The following is a 19432-nucleotide window of genomic DNA, read 5'->3' as shown; positions in this document are numbered from 1 at the left end:
TCTAATGATCCAAGACTATGTATCTGAAGAAATACCATAATCTGATATCTGGATTTGATTTAAGGTATTTGTCATTTTTTACAATATTACTGTATACAGATGTATCAAACATCCTCTGCATTTGGTGTTAAGCACACACACACACACACACACATCCCTGCATATAGGTAAAAATAAAAATATGTTACAAATTGACACATTTCTTTTAATAATCAAAGCTTTGGTAATTTATTTTTTGAAGCAAAATATTATGATTGTTTAGAATAATTAATTATATTATAGAATTAAAACAACATCACTATTGATATACATTTAGGACCGTTCTTCTCTGTATGGCGCTAATAATAAGTATAATCATGCACTATTTTATTTAATGTTTTTAATCATCTTTCCCTAGCCTAGAGGGATTTTTCATGATTTAAAACCAATTAATGAAAATGTACAGATAACATTACTGTAAGTAAAAAAAAAAAAGTTTATCTCTGCAGAAATGATTAAAAAAAAACTTTATTGAAATCAAAACTTTAAACTTTCACCATATTCAATATGTAAAATTTAAGCATTTGAGTTTATTACAAACTAAAATCTAATCTGTTTATGTTCTGTGACATTAGTCATATAAAAGTATATATACTTTTCTCAGAAGAATGTGTATAGTACTCGACCAGACAGTCCTACCTATCAACACAGAGAACAGATTCTCAACAATGCCATATTTTATTTATTTATTCAACTTCTCTTTGGGTAAAGATGTACAGAAGTCATTTAATGTCAGCAACTGAGACTGCTGGAACTACCATCAGTAAGGAAGGTTGTCATGTGGTTTTTCTATTAATGACTGCTTTGCTTAGCAAAGGAGTAGGCATTCCTAATTAGGGTTGTTAAGTGAGGACTACCTGTACTTCAAACAAATCCAAAATGCATAGTTTTGAATCAATTTTACAATTACATTTTCCGACTTTCATAACTTGGATCCCAACTTCTAAAACAAAATATTTAATTCCCCAAAAGATACCTTTTTCATTAAGAAATAGAACAGAAAGGTTAATTAAGATAGCAAAATCCATCTTACATGAATCCATTAGGAATAGAAAAAAAAAACGAAACACGGAAGAAATGCTTAATAAATTTCCAACTATTGTTTTAAGTAGCCTACAATACCATCCATTTATATTTTAGTAGTACATGTAGCAGGACATTAACAAAAACTAATCAGTCTCCTTGACATCCAATCAAATTACATCTTCTATTCAGTTTTCGTTTAAGGGATGACTTCAAAATCTTCATTTAACAACCACAATTGAGACTGGCAACTCAGTCATTAAGCAAAATGGTGGCTAAGTGAAACCATGCCCCTGCTTATGATATTCCTTCACTTTTCCTTGGCTTTTCAGACTTGCAAAGGTCATGTACGCAAGGACTGGTCAGAAACTTATTTTTTAAAAACTATTGTACCTGCACAGAGTTGTTGCCTGAATCGATTTGCTACATGACAACTAGTTGCACTGACTTTTGTCAGGCATATTTTTAGTTGGATTCATGTAATCAGCCAGAGGTTCCAAATCTTTGATTCCACTTTTGCATTATTCCTTAATCTTTTATCATTATGCTTTGAGAATCAGATACTTACTGTTGTAAGAAGATTATAATGAATATGGAATCCAGGTTCCGAAGGAAAATACTCATCAGAAACAAATCTTATCCTGATTTGGTTTCCTTTAGAAATTTGTTTTCCTGGAACAGTAGCAGAACCACACCACCGCCCTAAGACAGTGCCATCACTGGGCTCTTCCACTTCTACGAAGTCATACCTACAGCAAAATATATATACATACATGTACATTTAATCATTGTTATATGCACACGGGAATATTTATGAATAAGAGTAAAAACAAAGCCATGTATATATAAGTACATACAGTAAATAGTAAAGTATTTTAAATGAACAAAAACACAAAAAAACAGTTTTAAAAAAAGTAACAAAAAACATATATAACCACACTGAAAAGTACTCATTCTTGCTGCTTCCTGTGCACAGTAAATCCATAATTCTTTTATAAGTGATAAATTCCAAGGTTTTTGTACACAATTAAAATGCACATTCATATCTTATGTTGTGCTGATCTTTCTACCAATTAATGACTGAATAAAATAATAGCAATAGTCCATATTATATATGTACTTATCAATTTCATTCAGCATAATGAGATTGACATCAAAGTTAAACCTTTTAAGAACGTTTTCCAGAATATCAGCTGTGAAAAAATAGTTTGTTGAATTAGTTTCGGTATCATACTTAATAACTTATTATATTAATAAATTTATTAATAAATCAAATGCTTAATTCAGAAATGTTATAAATAACAAATATTTTCTTTCTTCCTTATTTTCTTTAACAGTGGTCTTTGCCTGTATGTTTTAAAAAATTCTGCCAAAAATACATGTCTTTGAGATGCAACTTGAGGTGCATCTGGATAAAAAATTGAGATCAAAACATGTTTTAACTGAAAATATTGCCATTTTACAATTTAAAGCATCTAGATTTTTCTTGAAGTAATGTTTTAGAACGTATTTGACAAGAAAATATAAATGATCTCATTTACAAGTTAATTAAAAGTATTTGCAATTTTCCAAATGGGATTCTCTCACAATATGAATTGGTTATGTAAGAGTTACAATAATACTACTGACTCAATATCTTCCAATTGTGAATCCACAATAAATATACCAGAATTATTGCTAAGCACCTCCAAGAATATCAGTGGAGTCACATAATAACTTTCTAATTTTAGTACCTCCATATGTGGGAAACATATTACTTGCTGAAATAGGTCCTTATCTGTTTGCCAAAAAGGTGCTTTTAAGTCTTCCAACAAAAATTTCTAAGTGGATTTTTCAATATAGATATATTTAAATATTGCTTCTGAAAAAAGGTTGTTCAAGCAGTCATTGACAATATTACTAGGGAATAATTGGAAATAATAATAATTTTCAATCCCCCAAAATAAGTAAGAATCTGCTCTAATCTTAAGTAGAATCTGCAATGCTACTAATATGAAAGGGAAAGGAAAAATGTGGAAAAATTCTTATCCATAAATGTTAACTCACATTTACAAACAAGAATTGAGATACAAGCCATGGTTCTATCAACAAACAAAATAGGTAGGATGTACTTGCTCAGTTAATGGGGCTGCTTATGGTTAAACATTAATCCATTTATTTAAAATTATTAATGCTCCGTTAGATTATCTGCATCAATCCCCAAATGTAATTATTTGTTTAAATCCAAGCAATACATAAACCTGACTTCTTGCTGATTAATCTCAGTCTCGTGAGTCCAAATCCTTTTCATATTATTTTTATCTTTTGTTTGCAATATTGTGTATTTTATTTAATAAAATACTCAATAATTAAACAGTTTTGATTGCTTACATATTATTTTTGAAGTGACATGTGGTGATCAAACACACACACATCAATGACATTCTTCAAATGTTGAAAATGATATAAGACTTGACACATGAAGTGAAACAATCACTGACAACCAGAATCCCATGTCTGTAGGTGATCGTTATAATTCCTGTAATAGAATCACAGGTATTGTATTGCACTGTCCAAATCAGTATTTAAGGAGCTTTACTAAGCTTGCTTTTTTTTGTCCAATGAAATGTAGATTTCTCTCAGCAACATGATACAGAGCACACTTGATACTTAAAGCAGTTTATAATGACCACATCTCTTCTCAGACATCCTTGGGGACTTGAAGATTACTTATTTTCTTTCATGCTTTTCAAAAACAAGCCTGTTTTTGCAGACACAATGCCTGTTGGTGTAATAAAATTCAAAAACAGAGGGTGGGTTTACTGCAGTAAGTTTGGCTTCCAGAACGTAAAATATCTTAGCTACTTCAAATAAGAGTAATGAAAGCATGTAGTGAGGAAGTTTCAGTGGCCACATTCCAACTGTTTTTTTTTTCTTCTTCTTATGAGTTCTAAATATTCTCTTAACTGCGTAATAGAATTACTGGAATTTTTTTTTCTCTTAATTTTTTTCAAGTAGATGTTTCATTTAATTATAAGAGGAAATGAACTTAGTTATAAATTTACTTTTATCAATGGTAGCTATTGCATACAGAATTGGACATGGCACAAGTGCCCTATACACTTGAGTTCTATCTGCATCCTCCATATAAAAAATTAAATATGCCCATTTAAAATTAAATAGACCAGATGAAATTTTGAGATTGGTCCATTTAACTTCTATTTTGTACTCAGTAATGGACTAAACCCTTGTCCCAAAGGTGCTTTTCCAAAAGGCAGCTGGACTTTGTTCCTCCTTGAAGACATTCTGCTTCTCATCCAAGAGGCTTCTTCAGTTCTGACTGAATGGTGGAGGATGGAAGGATTTATATTCCTTGCAGTCATCTGATCGTTCGCACTCTTCCTGAGAGTCTGTGAGGCCACTTGGGGATTTATCTGTGCCCTCAGGGTCACCTAAATGGTGCAAATGGGTGTGGAACAGTCTTGGAACTGCTCAAATGACTGTGTTGTAAGCACGGCTAACCTTTTGAAAAAGCAGTGTCCTTTGGGACAATCATGACCTGGATGACTGAGCATCTCCACAGACATTCAACAAAACCCCTTCAAGTTCGCTTATGCTTCCTCATAGTGGTGTGATATGTGTGTACCTGGAAGAGATGTACAAAGAACACCCGAAATCTTATGGCTAGGATATATATTAAAATCAGGCTCACATAAAGCGAGGGTGTCAAACTCATGTCATCACAGTGGCACCATGTGACATATCGGGACTTTTTTTCCCCTTCGCCAAACCAGGCGTGGGCATGGCCAGGGCATGAGGCATCCGGCCCACTGGCTGGAAGTTTGACAGCCCTGACCTAAAACATGAAGACTATCCCAGTTGTCCAGCTAAAGTACACAGAAGTCTCTACTGGGCAGCATGACTTAAGAAAATGTTGGAGGCATATGATGACTTGAGTGACAATGGCAAAGACATCAATTAATATTACTGTATGCAGGAGAGGGCAATGATAAACCACTTATGTAATGTTATCAAAAAAAAAAAAAAACAGATAGAAAATATAAAATGATTCATAGTAGAGGAGAAAACGTAGTAACCTGTGCTTTGCTGATACTAATTGATAGCCAATAATACAAAGGATCTTTAAGCTCTAGTACAGGGGTCAAACTTGATTTCATTGAGGGCCGCGTGAGGCTTATGGTTGACCTCAGGGGACCAGGGCGGGTGTGGCCAGCTTGATGTCGCTCGTGCCCAAGGGTGCCTGTAGTGGCTCAGGTGGGGCTGGAGGGATCCATTGTCTCCAGCAGAGGAAGGCGAAAGAGAATCAGAAAGAGAGCCAACAACATTAACACGAAACAATTTTAGAACAATAATTTGGATTGTGCTCAATTACCAAATATTTTTATAGTACAGACAAGTTTACTTCATTCCAACTGTCTGTTCGACACAGTACATACAAGTGAGATATTTCATGAAAAATGAAATATTTTCTAATGGTATGGGGAAAATAATTAAGTTACCAATCTTATAGCTTTCCAAACAAAAACACACATGAAATCAATTAGACAAATAATTTAACACCTAATTTATCTAAGTGGTTTATATTCAAGTGACTATGCCACCACTGCTTAAAACAAGCTGCAAAATAATTCACGTGTGTCAAATAATTTTGATCCTCCACTCCATTTCTGGCAATAAAAATATAAAATATTAGATTATCTAAATTATTTACTATTCTTTTATGACAAGCCAATCAGTTACCTCAATCCGCTCAATTGCAGGCCATTTCGTAACTTTTTAAGCAGAACACAGAACTGTAAATAGCAGTTAAATATTCTATCAAATGTTGGAACAATGCTATCATGTCTCCCCTAGTCATCTTTTCATTAGACTAGACATATCCAATTCCTACAACTGTTCTTTGAATGTTTTAGCCTCCAGCCCCCTAATCATTCTTATTGCTCTTCTCTGAATTCTTTTCAGAGTCTCAATATCTTTTTTATATGGTAGTGACCAGAACTGGATGCAGTATTCCAAGTGTGGCTTTGTAAAGTGGTACTAGAACTTCAAGATCTTGATTCTATCCCTCTATTAATGCAGTCTAAGATTGCATTGGGTGCCAGCATGCACTGTTAGCTCATATTTAAGTGACTGACTACTAAGATCTCTTTTACAGTTTATTTATTATTATTATGTATTTATTAAATTTATATTGCCACCTATTCATTCGCTCACGGTGACTCAAAGCAGCGTATAGAATATAAAAACCACTTAAAACCATAAAACTAATTTAAAAAATCAAATAAATTAATATAATTAATGCCTCTGTGGCACAGTGGTTAGAATGCAGTACTGCAAGCTACTTCTGCTGCAGCCAGCTGCCTACAATTTGGCAGTTCAAATCCCACGGGGCTGAAGGTTGACTCAGCCTTCCATCCTTCCAAGGTGGGTAAAATGAGGACCGAAGACTGTTGAGGGCAATGTGCTGACTCTGTAAACCGCTTAGAGAGGGCTGGAAAGCACTATAAAGTGGTATATAAGTCTAAGTGCTATTGCTATAATAAAAAAATCATAATAAAATCACCCCAACCCCTGCTCCAGCGACAGCAGATCACACGAGCCATTTAATGGACTCCATCCCATTCTGGGTTCCCCAGGTCTGCTGGCAGAACCAGGTCTTCATTGGGCAGTGGGCAAGGGCTGGATCTCTCCCCTCCTATCAACATTGACTGAGAGCGACCACAGAGGAAGTGAACCAGGATAGCACAAGGCCTCCCACTCCCAACCCCCAAAGCTGCTCCAAGAGAATACCATGGTTGAAGGTATCGAAAGCTGCTAAGAGGTCAAGCAGAGTAAGGATGGATGCACTACCCCCATCCCACTCCTGCCAGAGATCATTCAAAAGTGCGACTTATGCCGTCTCTGTCCAGGCCTGAATCCTGATGTCATTGCTCTAACAGACAACAAATGGTCAAAATTGGGAGCGTCCTATCAAATTCTGTACCTGTCAATAGTGGTGTCCCCAAGGCGTGTTATAGGACCAACTCTCTTCATACTCTACATAAATGACCTCTGTGATCATATTAAGAGCAATTGCGTTCTTTTCGCTGATGATGTAAAGCTGTTCAATACCACAGACAATACTGCTACCCTACAAAAAGATCTTGACTATGTATCAGAATGGTCAAACAAATGGCAACTTCAAATCTCAACAAATAAATGCTCTGTCTTACATATGGCAAAAAAAATCAGAAAATAAAATACAAGCTGAATAGTCAAGATCTTGTTGATGACCCAAGCTCTGTAAAGGACCTTGGAATACTCACCTCTAATGATCTAAGTGCTAGAGCCCACTGCAACTACATAGCCAAAAAGGCATTAAGAGTTGTTAACATAATCCTACGTAGCTTTTCTCTGGTAATATCACACTACTAACCAGAGCATACAAAACATTTGCTAGACCAATACTCGAATACAGTTCATCAGTCTGGAACCCACATTACGTATCTGATATTAGCACAATTGAGAAAGTCCAGAAATATTTCACAAGAAGAGTTCTCCACTCCTCTACTCGTTGTAGAATACCTTATGCCACCAGACTTGAAATTCTAGAACTAGAAAACCTTGAATTACGCCGTCTTCGGTCTGATTTAAGCATGGTATATAAAATCATACATTGCAATGTCCTACCTGTCAATGAATACTTCAGCTTCAACCATAACAACACAAGAGCACACAATAGATACAAACTCAAAGTTAACCGCACCAAACTTGATTGCAGGAAATACGACTTCAGCAATAGAGTGGTCAATGTCTGGAATACTCTACCCGACTCTGTAGTTTCTTCCCCAAACCCCAAAAACTTTAACCTTAGACTGTCTACTATTGACCTCACCCCTTTCCTAAGAGGTCTGTAGGGGGCATGCATAAAGCGCACCAACGTGCCTACCGTCCCTGTCCTATTGTTTCTCTTATTCTTCTTTTATTTTTCTTATATGTACCCATTTCATGTATTCACAACTATGTATACACTTATACTTATTATCTTGTAAACAATTGGGAAAACAAACAAACAAACAAATAAATAAATAAATAAATAAATAAATAAATAAATAAATAAATAAATAAATCAGTAGTGGTCAAGATAATCCGTTTCATTCAGAAACCTCCACGCAACCACCTTCTCGACCACCTTTCCCAAAAAGGAAGTTACTGGCATTAAGCCAAGTATCTCCTAGTCTATATCTGTACAGTTGTTTTTTCTTGCCTAAGTATAAAATTTTACTTTTATCTATGTTGAATTTCATTTTGTTAGATAGGACCCAGTGTTCAAGTCTGTCAAAATCTTTTTGGATCAAGCTCTTCTGAAGTATTAGGTATTCCCGCCAGCTTATTGTTGTCTGCAAATTTGATGAGTTCCCCTTCTGTTCCCTCATCTAGATAGTTTATAAAGATATTGAAGAACACTGGGCCTAAAACACAACCTTGAGGTATCCCACCACTCACTTATCTCCATGTGGAGGTAGTTTCAGAGAGGAATACATGTTGATTACGACTTGTCAGCCAGTTACAAACTCATTGGTGGGTGGTGCTGTCTACCTCACATTTTGCTAAGTATGTCGTGGTCTACTTTATTAAATGCTTGACTGAAATCTAAGTATACTATGTCCACAGCATTTCACTGATTCACTAATTAAACCACTTTGTTAAATAATGAAATAAGATTTGTTTAGCAAGATGTTTTTGATGAATCCATGTTCGCTACTGGTTATAGCTTTGTTTGATTCTAGGCATTCATCAATTTGCTGCTTGATTATCTTTTCCAAGATATCCTAGATATTGATGTCAGCCTGATTGGTCTGTAATTTCCTGGATCCCCCCGCCTTTTTTTTTTTTGAAGATGGGAACCATATCAACTCTTTTCCAGTCTTCAGGTAGTTCCCCAGTGCTCCAAGAACTTCAAAAGAAATGTTTCAATGATTCTGAAATCATATTTGCTAGTTCCTTCAGAACTCTAGGATGTAATCTGTGAGGACCCAGTTATTTGAATCCATCTAGAGTTGACAGGTGCTCTCTTATTTTTTCATATTTTAATTTGCATTCCTTTTGGGTAATAAAACATATGCAAGAAAACAAGCAAGCTCAGAGAGCATCAAAGACCCCTCATTTACAGTTCGGTTTTTGAATTGTGTTTTCTTTTTGCATGAATGCAAAGATGGATTAAGGAATTCTGTTTTGTCTCTATTGCCTGTTACTTCTTTGCCACCTTCTCCCATTGGTAGACCAATTGTTTCTTTAACTGTTTTCCTGTTTTTTTATGTGTTGAAAGGAACATTTCTTCTTCTTCTTTTGACATTTGTTGCAAGTCTTAGTTCATTCAAAACCTTAGGTTTCCTAACTTCACCTTTGCAAGTTCAGACTATTTGTCAGTATTCTGCCTGATTATGTGTTCCTCTTTCTATTGTTTGTACTTATCCTTTTTCTCCGTCAGTTGAGAATTCTTTGTGAAACCAGATAGTTTTTTATTTTATTTTGTCAAGCAATTACAAGATAACAGGTATAAGTATAAACATAGTTATGAATACATGAAATGGATACATATAAGAAATAAAACAATAGGACACAGACAGTAGGCACATTGGTGCGCTTATGCACGCCCCCTACAGACCTCTTAGGAAAGGGGTGAGGTCAATAGTAGACAGTCTAAGGTTAAAATTTTTGGGGTTTGGGGAAGAAACCATAGAGTCAGGTAGAGTATTCCAGACATTGACCACTCTGTTGCTGAAGTCGTATTTCCCGCAATCAAGTTTGGTGCGATTAACCTTGAGTTTGTATCTATTGTTTGCTCTTGTATTGTTACGGTTGAAGCTGAATTAACATGTTGTTAATTGACAGGTAGGACATTGCAATGTATGATTTTATATACTCTCCTTAGATCGGACAGAAGGCGGCATAGTTCTAGGTTTTCTAGGTCTAGAATTTCAAGTCTGGTGGCATCAGGAGACGACAGGACCACGCCCCACTCATCATCAAGAGAGAACGAGTGGAAACTGTCCCTACGATCAGATTCCTTGGCATCCATATTTCAGCTGATATCTCCTGGTCCCCTAACACCAAGGCCATAGTGAAGAAGGCTCAGCAGCGGGTGCACTTCCTGCGGGTTCTCAGGAAGAACAATCTGGATAAGAAGCTGTTGCTGGCTTTCTATAAAGCCTCTGTGGAGAGCACTCTGACATATTGTCTGGGTGTGTGGTATGCAGGCTCCACAGCTGAGGACAGGAAAACTGCTCAAAAGATCATTGGTTGCCCTCTGCCCTCCCTGGAAGACTTAGCCAGGTCCCGCTGCCAAAGCAGAATCAAGGCCATTATAGAAGCCCCCTCACCACCTGGCAATTATCTTTTTGACCTGCTGCCATCTGGATGGCGTTTTAGGTCAATAAAATCCCACACCACTAGACTAACAAATAGTTTCTCTCACTGGGCCACCCGAACCGCAAATAAACACGAAGTCACTACCTCATTAAGATGTGAAAAGATGTGAAATCTCAACACCCCATTCATATTACAGTACAATCCATCTCTTGTGTATTATACTCGGCTAAGCATTACAGTCAGTGTTGGATGTATATTTTGTGTATATTCGTAGATATTGTACTCTCAAATTGCAAATGGAGACGTGGGTACTCTTATCTTTCTTATTTTCATTTTTAAGTGCTTTGGTTTTATTGTATTGCAAACAGTTGCTGGGGTGCATCTACAGTTTCGTTGTACTTGTACAATGACAATAAAGTTCTTCTAATTCTAATAAGGTATTCTGCAACGAGTAGAGGAGTGGAGAACTCTTCTTGTGAACTATTTCTGGACTTCCTCAACTGTGTTAATATCAGATACGTAATGTGAGTTACAGACTGATGAGCTGCATTCAAGCATTGGTCAAGCAAATGTTTTGTAGGCTCTAGTTAGTAGTGTAATATTACCAGAGAAAAAGCTACGTAAGATTAGGTTAACAACTCTTAATGCCTTTTTGGCTACGTAGTTACAGTGGGCTCTAGCACTTAGATCATTAGAGATGAGTACTCCAAGATCCTTGACAGAGTTTGGATCATCAACAAGGTCTTGATTATTCACCCTGTATTTTATTTTCTGATTTTTTTTGTAAATATGTAAGACAGAGCATTTATTTGTTGAGATTTGAAGTTGCCATTTGTTTGACCATTCTGATACATAGTCGAGGTATTTTTGAAGGGTACCATGAAGAGTATGAAGAGAGTTGGTCCTAGAACACTTCCTTGGGGGACACCACTGTTGACAGGGACAGAGTTTGATAGGACGCTCCCAATTTTGACCATTTGTTGTCTGTTTGACAGGAATGCTTCTATCCAGTTATGCAGGTGTCCAGAGATACCATAAATTTTTAGTTTTAGGAGTAGTTTGTCGTGTACCACTGAATCAAAGGCTTTACAGAAATCTATGTAGATTGCGTCTATTGCTTTGCTCTGATCGGGTTGTGTAGTCCATATGTTTTTGCAGTGTAAGAGTTGCAGATTGCAGGACAGTTTTTTTCTGAAACCAAATTGTTTATTAGAGTAGGTTGTTTGTCTCTAAGTGGAGGATAATGGATTGGTTAATAATTGATTCCATGACTTTACAGGTGACACAGCATAAAGAGATTGGTCTGTAATTTTCAACTAGGCTGGGGTCTCCCTTTTTGAAGATGGGGATGACTGTGGCTTGTGACCATAGTTTTGGCAAGGAGCTGGTCCTGAAAGATTTTTCAGAGATTATGCTTAGAGGTTCTGCTATGGCAGTGGATAGCTTTTTTAAGAAGTAGGCACATATTCCATCCGGTCCAATAGATAGAGATGGTTTTAGATTGCGTAGTGCTTTTTCAACATTATCTACTGTAAAATCAATATGTATTAGATCATTGTAGTTGTCTGTGGTTCGACTAGGAAATACTGGGCATGATCCATTGCTATTTACAAATAGAATACTTTATTGGCCAAGTGTGATTGGACACACAAGGAATTTGTCTTGGTGTAAATACTCTCAGTATACATAAAGAAAGAGTACATTCATTAAGAATCAAGAATCATAACGTACAACATTTAATGATAGTCATAGGGTACAATCAACAATCAAATCATACTAGGAAACAGTCAAGTGGGAGGGGATGGGTAATAAGGAGTGGTGAGAAGATTAACAGTAATAGTAGTGTACACTTTGTAAATAGTTGAACAGTGTTGAGGGAATTATTTGTTTACCAGAGTGATGGCTTTCAGGAAAAAACTGTTCTTGTGTCTAGTTGTTCTGGTGTGCAGTGCTCCATAGTGTCGTTTTGAGGGAAGGAGTTGAAACAGTTTATGTCCGGGATGTGAAGGGTCTTGTAAATATTTTCACAGCCCTCTTTTTGACTCATGCAATATACAGGTCCTCAACTGAAGGCAGGTGGGTAGTAATTGTTTTTTCTGCAGTCCTAATTATCCTCTGAAGTCTGTGTCTGTTTTGTTGGGTTGCAAAACCAAACCAGACAGTTATAGAGGTGCAGATGATAGACTCAATCATTCCTCTGTAGAACTGTATCAGCAGCTCCATGGGCAGTTTGAGCTTTCTGAGTTGGCGCAGAAAGAACATTCTTTGTTGTGCTTTGATATACTGAGCCAAAGAATGTGTTAAAGAGGTTGGCTTTAATGGTGTCTTCATTGCAGTCTTTACCATTAGATTCTTTCAGGGGTGGGATGGACCTTGAGTCTTTTAGTTTGTTGTTTACAAAATTGTAGAAAGCGCGGGTGGAATTGGTGCGTAGAAGGTTTTCCTCTTGTTTAATGTGATAATTGGTGCATTCAGTCTTTATCTGGTGGCATACATTTTTGTATCGGCTTTTGAAGTTGGCAACGTGACCAGATTTGTTTTTCCACCATAACATATATATCATAACACAAAGATATATCATTATAGAAAGATTTAGGTGTAGTTGTAGCCCCATTTTTATTTTTGTAAGAGGAAGAGGAGTAAAATCATTTCACTCACTTAGCAGCCACAAATACTTCCCCACATACTTAGCTAAACCCCAAATATATACTAGTTCCCTCAAACTTTTTCTGAAAAACACATTGCCTTCACTTGTGGCTGTGCACAATGTTAAGAGAAAAGCCATAATAGGGATTCTGAAGGTCATGTTTTGGTGAATGTAAAAAATGCCACACCCTGGAGAAGTTGTATAAATAAATAGGTAACCCCTATCTACAGTTAACAAGTAAAGAGAAAAATACAGCTTTCTAATTTAAGATTCTGTTGAAATGCTTAGATGTACCAATATATTCAACATGAAAGGCTTAGCTCATATGTTTTTTTTATTATGCTTTGCTAAATGAACATTCAGCTATCCAAATGTTTAGTCTATTTATTATGTTTATCATAATGCATCACTTCATAGTACTTGCTTGATGAATTCAACAGCAAATAATTTTCCACTGCATAAGTACTTCAAAGAAAAAGCAACATTTCTGCTGTTATGGGATTCTGTTATAGGCAAAGGCAACAAACTTCCCATCCCACCCTTTTCTTACCTCCCATATATAAGAACCACAAACTTTTCCCATCTGGAATGAGCCCAAAGATTGGATCAGATGTACCTGCAAGACTGGGTCATAAATGCACCTTCAGGACTGGGTCATAAATAAAACCAAATCCAGTAGCTCTTTAAAGTATAAAAACATTTTTCACTGTATCCCAACATTCACTGGGAGTTAATATTGTAGTTCTCCTTTTGTACCAATAGCAAACTTCAATTTCTCAGTAGGTTTCAGAGCCCCATGTAAATCTAACTAGTTTTGGCCTGATGGGACCACGAGTTATCATTTCCAGAGCTTTCTAATTTAATTAGTGCCCTCAAATAATCCACCAACTGAAGTCATGCAATTCCCCTCCCCACTAACAGCTATGGCTGTCAGCTATAAATTGTGATGGTACATGAGAATAACCTTGGAAGTCAGAAGGAAGACCTACAGACAGATAACAGATAATCAGAGTTGGAAGGGACCTTATAGCAGGGGTCGCCAATCTTTTTGACTTCAGGGACCATCAAACTCATAATTTTAGATCCCAGGGACCACTAACTGGTTCTGTGGGTGTGGCCTAATTTGTGAGTGTGGCTTGGTGGTCATGTGACTGACTGGGCATGGCTTGTATGTAAATATTATAAATATTTATATAAATATTGAATTTTTTTATAAAAAAGACCAACTTTTACCCAAAATCAGGCAAAGCAGGCAGGCAGATTGAGTTGCTCACAGAATCACAGATTCATTCAGAAATCTATCTATCTGCCATTGGCTAGCTCAGTCTGTCACATAAAATTTGCTTGCAAGCAAACTCACAAAATTAACTCACAACGCACCATGCATGTAAATATTGAATTTTTTATTTAAAAAAAGAGCAACTTTTACCCAAAATCAGGCAAAGCAGGCAGATTGAGTTGCTCACAGAATCATTGAGTGATCTATCTATCTGCCATCGGCTAGCTCAGTCTCTCAAATTTGCTTACTATGAGTCTTCACTGAATTTGCTTGCAAGCAAACCTTCAGTCCTAAGGGAGGTTTGGCTGTACTTAAAAGCAGAGCCGAAGATCTAAAGACTAGCTAGAAAGCAAGAAATCCAACCATTTCCTGCTTTCTAGTTAATCTAAATCTCCTAGCAGAGGAAAAACAGATCATGGTCGGAAAAAAGGAAAAATAGAAATTTAGCAGGCAAGTTTAGTGGGTAAGGAGTGGGCGGGGAGGGTTCCCGCGGGCCACATGCTCGGCGCAGCCTTGTGTTTCTGCACAGCCTGGATTAATTGCTTTGGGGGGGTTCTCTGGGGGTGAGATTTCTCTGCGGCCCACCAAAATTTTCTCACGGCCCACCAGTGGGCCATTGCCCACCGGTTGGCGACTGCTACCTTATAGGTCATCCAGTCCAACCCCCCGCCCAAACGGGAGACCCTACACCATTTCTGACAAATGGCAGTCCAATCTCTTCTTGAAGGTCTCAAGTGCTTAAATTTATCTACTTTGCACATGCAAATTGAAAGCATTTATTGTGGTGCATTCTGGGAAATGTGGATGATTTTGTTTTTTTAGACAGGGAACAGAAAAAGAAGCAAACTTCAATTTTGTTCTTTTTCTCCTGTTGGATTAAGAGAAACTATTTACCATTTTTCTCCCATATCTTGAAAACACTGTGCTCCACAAGGTCATTTTTTTTCTGCTACTGATCAGCACAAAGGCATGTACCTAAGAAAATAATGCTAGCAGGTATGTTTCTTTTAGACACATTTCTATAACAGCTAAATTAGTAACAATTATAAGAACTATTAGCATTGCCTAAAGCAAAGGTGGTTGGTGAGAAGCATGATAAAAAATTTTAGACTGTAGAATTATTTCCCCAAATCTAAGGTCAGTCCCCTTTCTCCAGCCTCCCAAAGTAAACCCCATGTGGGGGACTATGGGCAGATAGAGCCAGATGATTTTCTCAAGCAACTCTGTCTTTTTTCAGTCTGTTTCTTTCCTTCAAGATGTTTACAGCCCTCCAGGAACTTCTTCAATGATCTCATGCACCATCCACAAGATCGAAGGCACGTATGATGAAGCACATGCTAGAGAATCGTAAAAGTCATGAATTGCACTGCCTTCAAGGTCATGACCACTGAACCGAAGCTCTTCTTTTATCCTATTTTTTTTTAAAAAATTGCCCTCAAGGTCATGACCACTGAACCAAACTCTTCTTCCTATTTTTTTTCCAAGATAGAAAGGAGCGGCACCAGAGGTCGTATTCAGCAGGTTCTGACCAGTTCTGGAGAACCGATAGAAGAAATTTTGAATAGTTCAGAGAACCGGCAAATACCACCTCTGACTGGCCCTGGCCCTGGCCCCGTCTATTTTCTGTCTCCCGAGTCCCAGCTGGTCGGCTGGGTCTTCTTTTATTGCCCTGCATAGGAGAACAGAGCTGGAAAGCAGGTTAGTGGGATGGGGAGGGAATGGGATTTTGCGGTAACCTATCCCCAGGAATGGAGATTTTACAGTATCCTTCCCCTGTCATGCCCATCAAGCCACACCCACAGAACCAGTAGTTAAAAAAAATTGAATCCCACCACTGAGCAGCACCATAATAAGATACTTCCTCATAAATGCATCTAAAGAGATATTATACTCAGTGACATTAAATGTTGCAGAAAGAATAAATAGGACCAAAAAGAGCACAATCCATCCACTGAGGTAAGGTTATCCATCAGAATGGGTGAGGACTGGAGATAGGATGGTAGATTTCAGGACAAGAGAATTTCTATTTAAAATGAATATATTATCTCCTTAAAGGAACTTTTAAGAGATTTTTAAAATCCCATCTTTGTAACTTTTATAAGTAACTCAAAATGGCAAACATACCTAATATTCCTTCCTCCTCCTATTTTTCCCATAACAACAATCCTGTGAAATAAATTGGACTGAAAGAGAATGAGTGACTGGCCCAAAGTCACCCGGCCAGCTTTCATGCTATGGTAGTACAAGAAGTCATCGTCTCCTGGTTTCTAGCCTTGTGATTGGCTTTCTGTTGACATAAATTGACAGAATTTGGCCACACCTGACAGAAATGTTCCTCCTTCTAAACAGGCACTGATCACTTCCAAGTTCCAGATACTTATACACCCAACCATCCACAAGATCGAAGGCACGTATGATGAAGCACATGCTAGAGAATCGTAAAAGTCATGAATTGCACTGCACTTCAGAAGCCAGGATTCATAACATGATGAATTGAAGTTTCCTTTTTTTAAAATTCCTAAATATACCTCAGTAATCTAATTCTCTATTTTCCCTAAAGTACTGATTCTAGCAATTGTGACTGAGTTTTATTTCTTTGGCAAGTACAGAACAAAATGAAAAACTTTGTCAGTCCCCATCTACATTATTTCTCAAATTCAGCAACAGAAAATGTTTTAGAAGACATTCTGATGATTTGAGTTTTCACTTTATAGAATTCTCCTATGTTTGTATTTTACAAAAACATCTGTAGCAAAACCACAATGAAACAGACAGTGTTAGTTGAAAAATTTACTGTTGCTTGCATTTTCATATTCATAAAAGAAAAGCAATCCCCAAATAACGAAGTTTACCGGCAACATTTAGTATATATGTCAGATAGACATCAGTAAACATAAAATTTCTCTCCAAATGGTCAGATGCTTTATTTAGATTATAAAAAAACCCCAAAAGATAACAGTGAAAGTTCTAATTATTGAATTCAAATAATGTTTGTGAAAAAGAAACATTACCAGAAGTCAAATATTCAAGCCTGCAGAAAAAGTTGTGTTTATTTAAATGACTGCAATATGTTTGATTTTATATTTTGTTTCGGGAAACTGATCAAACTAATCTAAAGTGATGTTTAATTATAATTTTAAGTTTAAAAAATAATAAAATAGAAATTTCCATTCCTCAAAGATCTCTTTTCATGGATAAGGATGTCACTCACTAGACCAGCCATCTCTGTTACAACATCTTTGTCACAAAACTTTACAAAATGGTTATTACAAAATAGCCTTTGAAGCAGCATCAAAGACCAAAAATATTCTGGACTCAGTCTGAAATAATGTCCTTAATTCTTGTATTGTCTCCCTAAACTTGAAAAGGAAGAAAGAAGTCTTATTTCATCGACCTGACCCTTATCCTTCATAGCACCATCACACAATTCTGCTATGTGGCATCATCCAGCACCGCAGATTACAATGTTTTTCAGTAGACTACATTAAAGGGCAATCCTCTTGTACTATATCCATACCCAATTACATACATTTATTCCATTTTTCTATGTATTTTTCCTATATAGTAATGAAAACCTGAATTTTAGAAGAATGTGAAACAATTAGACAAAGAAAGTACTATGACCATTTATCTCACTTCACATTCCAGATTTCAATGTTAATTAATAAAACAATCACTGGAAAAAGAAGCAGATCAATGTAGGAAAAAGTCTTTATTAAAGGTGTTGTTCCCCTAAAATATTTCATACTGTTTTAAAATCTGTTTAATTAAAAATTGTATGTCAGCAGAGTTTATATAAAAGATCAAAATGAAGGAAATATATAATTTAAAATAAAAATATCTCTACATTTTTTTCTTTATAGTACATTTAAAGGTGAATCTGTAACGTTGGGTATTAGGGGAGTCTGTTAAAAAAATCAAAAGCTACTTCTGAGGATTGTCAATGATAGATGCCAAGATGACAATCAACGGTTTCTGGTCAATGCATTAGGTCCTCTGTGGACCATTTTAGTGATAAAGTAGATTTCTAGCAGGTTTTTAATAGATGTCCTGGTTGCAAGGTTTTTAGAATTATATGTACCAATACGCTAGCTGATAATCTGTGCAGTTGCTGCAGCATAAATGTGATAAGTATATGATTAGATAGTCCAGTCAGCAATCCTGCCAATACATATAACTCATTACAGCAGGATTTTCCAGATAAAATGCAAAGGAAATATCTCATAGAATTCATTATAGGTTGTAATGACTTACAGTCACAATTAGGAATGGAATCCATTGCAACGAATGGAATCTCATCAAGTGCAACCTTACTTGAACGTATCATTGAGCCACAGCAATCCTGTCACTCCTCCTTGCTGAGAATTGCAGATTGTTAAGCAAGTGTCCCCATCAATACTCTTCTTTTCACATTTTCCAAAGTCTCGACATCTTTTTTGTAATGTGGTAACCAAAACAGGATGCAGTATTCCAGGTGTGGCCTTACTAAGGCTTTTTTAATCTATTTTTTTTTAAATCTTATCTAAAGTAACTGGGTTGTGGCTGTAAAATTACTCTGTCATATTTAATTCCTTCCTTCAATTCTCCAAGGAACATGAACTAATTATCATTGGTATGTATTATAGAAGCTTGAAACAATACTAAGAAACCTCCCCTTAAGTTTCATTAGTATATGTGCTGTCAGATCAAAATATAAATATAGAAACCAAAACTCAGACAAAGCTAATTTCTCCTTCCAAAAGAGTTGGAAAGTTTCCTGTGTTTTTAATGTTTTATTGCAAACAATAACTATGATGAGTAAAATGGGCTATATAGAATACAGCAATTCTACTGTAACAGCCATTTCTAGATTTTGGCAGATTTTTTAAAAATTATCTTTTCCAGCATCTTCTGGGTATTGATGTTAGACTGTTTGGTCTGTAGTTTCCTGGGTCTGTTTTTTCCCCCTTTTTTGAAGATGGAAATCACATCGGCTCTTTTCCAGTTCTCTGGTAGTTCCCCTGCACTCTAGGATTTTTGAAAGATGTGGTACAGTGGTTCTGAGATGACCTCTGCCAGCTCCTTTAAAACTCTGGGATGTAATCCATCAGGTC

At 36.5% G+C, this 19432-nt stretch overlaps 1 protein-coding gene across 1 annotated transcript in view; it reads right to left on the bottom strand.

Annotated features, from left to right (window-relative positions):
• PDGFC (platelet derived growth factor C) overlaps positions 1-19432 on the bottom strand; it is a 145328-nt gene that overhangs the window by 26578 nt on the left and 99318 nt on the right. The window contains 1 exon segment of the mRNA XM_026675841.2: positions 1631-1811. Within this exon segment, the coding sequence (XP_026531626.2) occupies positions 1631-1811 (181 nt within the window).

Source organism: Notechis scutatus, chromosome 4 (assembly GCF_049901735.1).
Source record: "Notechis scutatus isolate UNSWTSFEM ecotype Mainland chromosome 4, rNotScu1.2, whole genome shotgun sequence".
In the NCBI taxonomy this organism is placed as follows: domain Eukaryota; kingdom Metazoa; phylum Chordata; class Lepidosauria; order Squamata; family Elapidae; genus Notechis; species Notechis scutatus.
This window is presented reverse-complemented; position numbering and strand designations above follow the sequence as displayed.